This window comes from Asparagus officinalis, chromosome 4 (genome assembly GCF_001876935.1).
Source record: "Asparagus officinalis chromosome 4, Aspof.V1, whole genome shotgun sequence".
NCBI classification, from domain to species: domain Eukaryota; kingdom Viridiplantae; phylum Streptophyta; class Magnoliopsida; order Asparagales; family Asparagaceae; genus Asparagus; species Asparagus officinalis.
Window position 1 is genome coordinate 134329417 of NC_033797.1, and position 3085 is coordinate 134332501.

Consider the following 3085-nt stretch of genomic DNA (forward strand, 5'->3'; position numbering starts at 1 on the left):
TAGAGAGAATAAAATCAAACGCAATTCTTTCCGTATATTCTTTTTATTACAAAATTTCCCACAAACAGCAGCTAGGTACAATCTCAAGAAAAATGGATGAACGAGATGTAAATCTCTCGAACTCTTCTCCTCATTTTGCTGAAGAACTTGCCAAGATCCCTTCCTCCTCTCTCAAGTTTGTGCTCCTCACTCTTCAATTCGACAGGGCTTCGCCGAGGCTCGAGAATTCCGGATCCCTATGAATGAAGGCCCTAGGGCTGTATTTATAGGCTTTAGAAGCTCGATTTTTGGATAAGAACGACTGATTCCCTCTTATCCTCAGTAAATCATGTTCAAATCAGTTGAGAGCCAGTTGGATCATGGTCTACCAAAATCGGAGCAGTTAACGACAAAAAATAGCAAAAATGGCAATTTCGGGGCCTAGGACAGATTCTGTGTCTCGGCTGTTTCACTAGTAGATATCCAAGCATCCTAGATGAAATATCCTAGATGGAATTTTTTCCGTCTAGGATGTGAGCATTCCAGACGGAATAAATCTGTCTAGGATATTCCGTATAGAATATTCACATTCTTGACCGAATTTTCGTCTAGCATAATATCTTAGACAGGTTTTATTAACTATTTTTGATTATTTGTGGTCCTCGCTATCATAGATGAAAATTCCGTCTAGGATAGCTTCCTAGATGGAAAGTGACGTAAAAATTTCAGCGGCTTCAACATTTCAAAACCCGCGGCTCAAAATAGTTCCCCCTTATTTATCAAAAAGTCTCTCAAAATTTTCGTCTTCCCTCTCTCTAATGGCCTGTTTGGATGGAGGGTAGAGAGGGCCAGGGAAGGGAGGAGAAATTTCATTTTAACCTTGTTTGTGAGTTTCATTTAGGAGGGTGGAGGAGGGGAATGGAGGGAAATTTGGCCCAAATTCTTACACCCCAAATTGGAGTGTAATGGAGGGGAAGGAAAGGAAGGGGAATTTTTCCCTAAGGGCTTGTTTGGATTGAGGGGAATAAGGATGAAGGGAAATTAGGGGAACCATTCACCTTGTTATTCACCCTAGTTCCCGTTGGTTTATCCCCTAATAGTATAAAATTTGTTATCCCCCAAATTAGGGTGTAAGAGCATCTCCAACAGTTTCCCCAAAAATTTCTCCAAAATGGGGAATCAAATGTCATATTCCCCAAATTATTTTTGCTCCAACTCCAACAGCTTCCCCATTTTGAAGAATCATGTATTTATTACAATAATAAAAATATTCTACATCTTTGACTAATAAATAATAAATTATTTTTTATTTGAAACTTTGAAATAACGGCTAGTTTACAACGGCTAGTTTCTAACGGCTAATTTACAATGGCTAGTTGACTTCTATTTTTGTCTATATATATAAGAACAAATCTGGACACTTTTGTTATCTCATTCTCACATTCTTTGCTTCCTCATCTTTGCTTAACTTTGAAAATATATTTTATGGCTCGTCGTTCGTTGGCTAGTCGTTATCTAGTTGATACGTTCATGGATGACGACGACAATATTGACGACGAATATGAAGAATTGTTACTTGCTCAAATAGAAGAAAAAGGTCGTGCCAACCAGAGTTCTAGAGGAGGTCATCGTGGTTCTATTATGGGTCACTGTATTGTTAATCGTGATCTAATTGAGGGCCATGAAAGACTTTGTCGTGACTACTTTGCCAATCCTCCAAAATATGGGGCTCGTCTCTTTCGAAGGAGATTCAAAATGAAGCAAGCTCTTTTCATGTGCATTCATGATGCCGTCGTCGCGCACGATACTTATTTTGTTCAAAAGAGGAATGCTGCTGGGCGACTTGGCTTGTCATCACTTCAGAAGGTAACAGCTGCTTTTCGACAACTTGCATATGGTGTTCCGGCCGATTATGTTGATGAGTACGTACAGACTGGGGAAAGCACCGCTATTGAAAGTCTCAAAAAGTTCGTCACAGCAGTTGTCGAAGTGTTTGGTGATGAGTACTTAAGGTCGCCAAATAGTGATGACCTTAAGAGATTACTTGCAATAGGTGAACGACGCGGCTTTCCTGGGATGCTTGGAAGCATTGATTGTATGCATTGGACATGGAAGAATTGCCCTACTTCTTGGCATGGTATGTTTACTGGCCACATTCATGAACCCACTATTATTTTAGAAGCTGTAGCTTCATATGATTTGTGGATATGGCATGCTTTCTTTGGATTACCTGGGTCACTTAATGACATCAATGTGTTAGAGCGGTCTTATGTATTTAGTGGATTGGATGAAGGTAGTGCCCCTCATATTAGCTATAAAGTCAATGGGAGGCCATATGACATGGGATATTATCTTGCTGATGGTATATATCCATCATGGGCAACATTAGTGAAGACTATTCCAGCTCCACAAGAAAATAAGCATCGACATTTTGCTAAAGAGCAAGAAGGGGCAAGGAAAGATGTTGAGCACGCATTCGGAGTGCTTCAATCACGTTTTGCGATTGTCCGAAACCCGGCAAGACTTTGGGATAAGGATAACCTAAAACATATTATGATGGCATGCATAATTATGCATAATATGATTGTCGAAGACGAGCGTGATGAACATGAGCGTATTCGTAGACTAAGGAAGATACATGATATCGAAGAAGAATATGACCATGTTGATGAAATTCCACACATATCACTTTCACTCGAGCGTACACCAACAATAATGGAGTTCATCGCAAATCGTCATCGAGTTAGAGATAAACAAATGCATACTCAACTCCAAGAAGATCTTGTCGAGCACTTATGGAAAAAACATGGAGCCAATTAGTGATTTGCTTTCTTATATAAATCAATATTATGTTGTTTCAACTTCATTGTAATGTCGTTAAATTTATGAAGAATATTATGTTGTTTCAACTTCATTGAGTAGTAGCATACTTGGTCAAGATAAAGTTACTAACTCTACTGTCAACAATCAATTTCAAGATAAAGTTATTAACTTATGTGAATATAGCCGTGAAAGTGTTGGATCCACTGTCAACAATGACAAGTTGAATGAATCATTTAAAAAATAACATGATTAACAATCAATTCCACTGTCAACAATTTCAAGA

The 3085-nt window shown here is 38.7% G+C and overlaps 1 protein-coding gene across 1 annotated transcript; it reads left to right on the plus strand.

The window, feature by feature from the left end:
* LOC109839336 lies at positions 1510-2799 on the plus strand. The gene has a single exon (XM_020407764.1). It carries the CDS (start codon positions 1510-1512, stop codon positions 2797-2799), a length of 1290 nt encoding a protein of 429 aa, XP_020263353.1.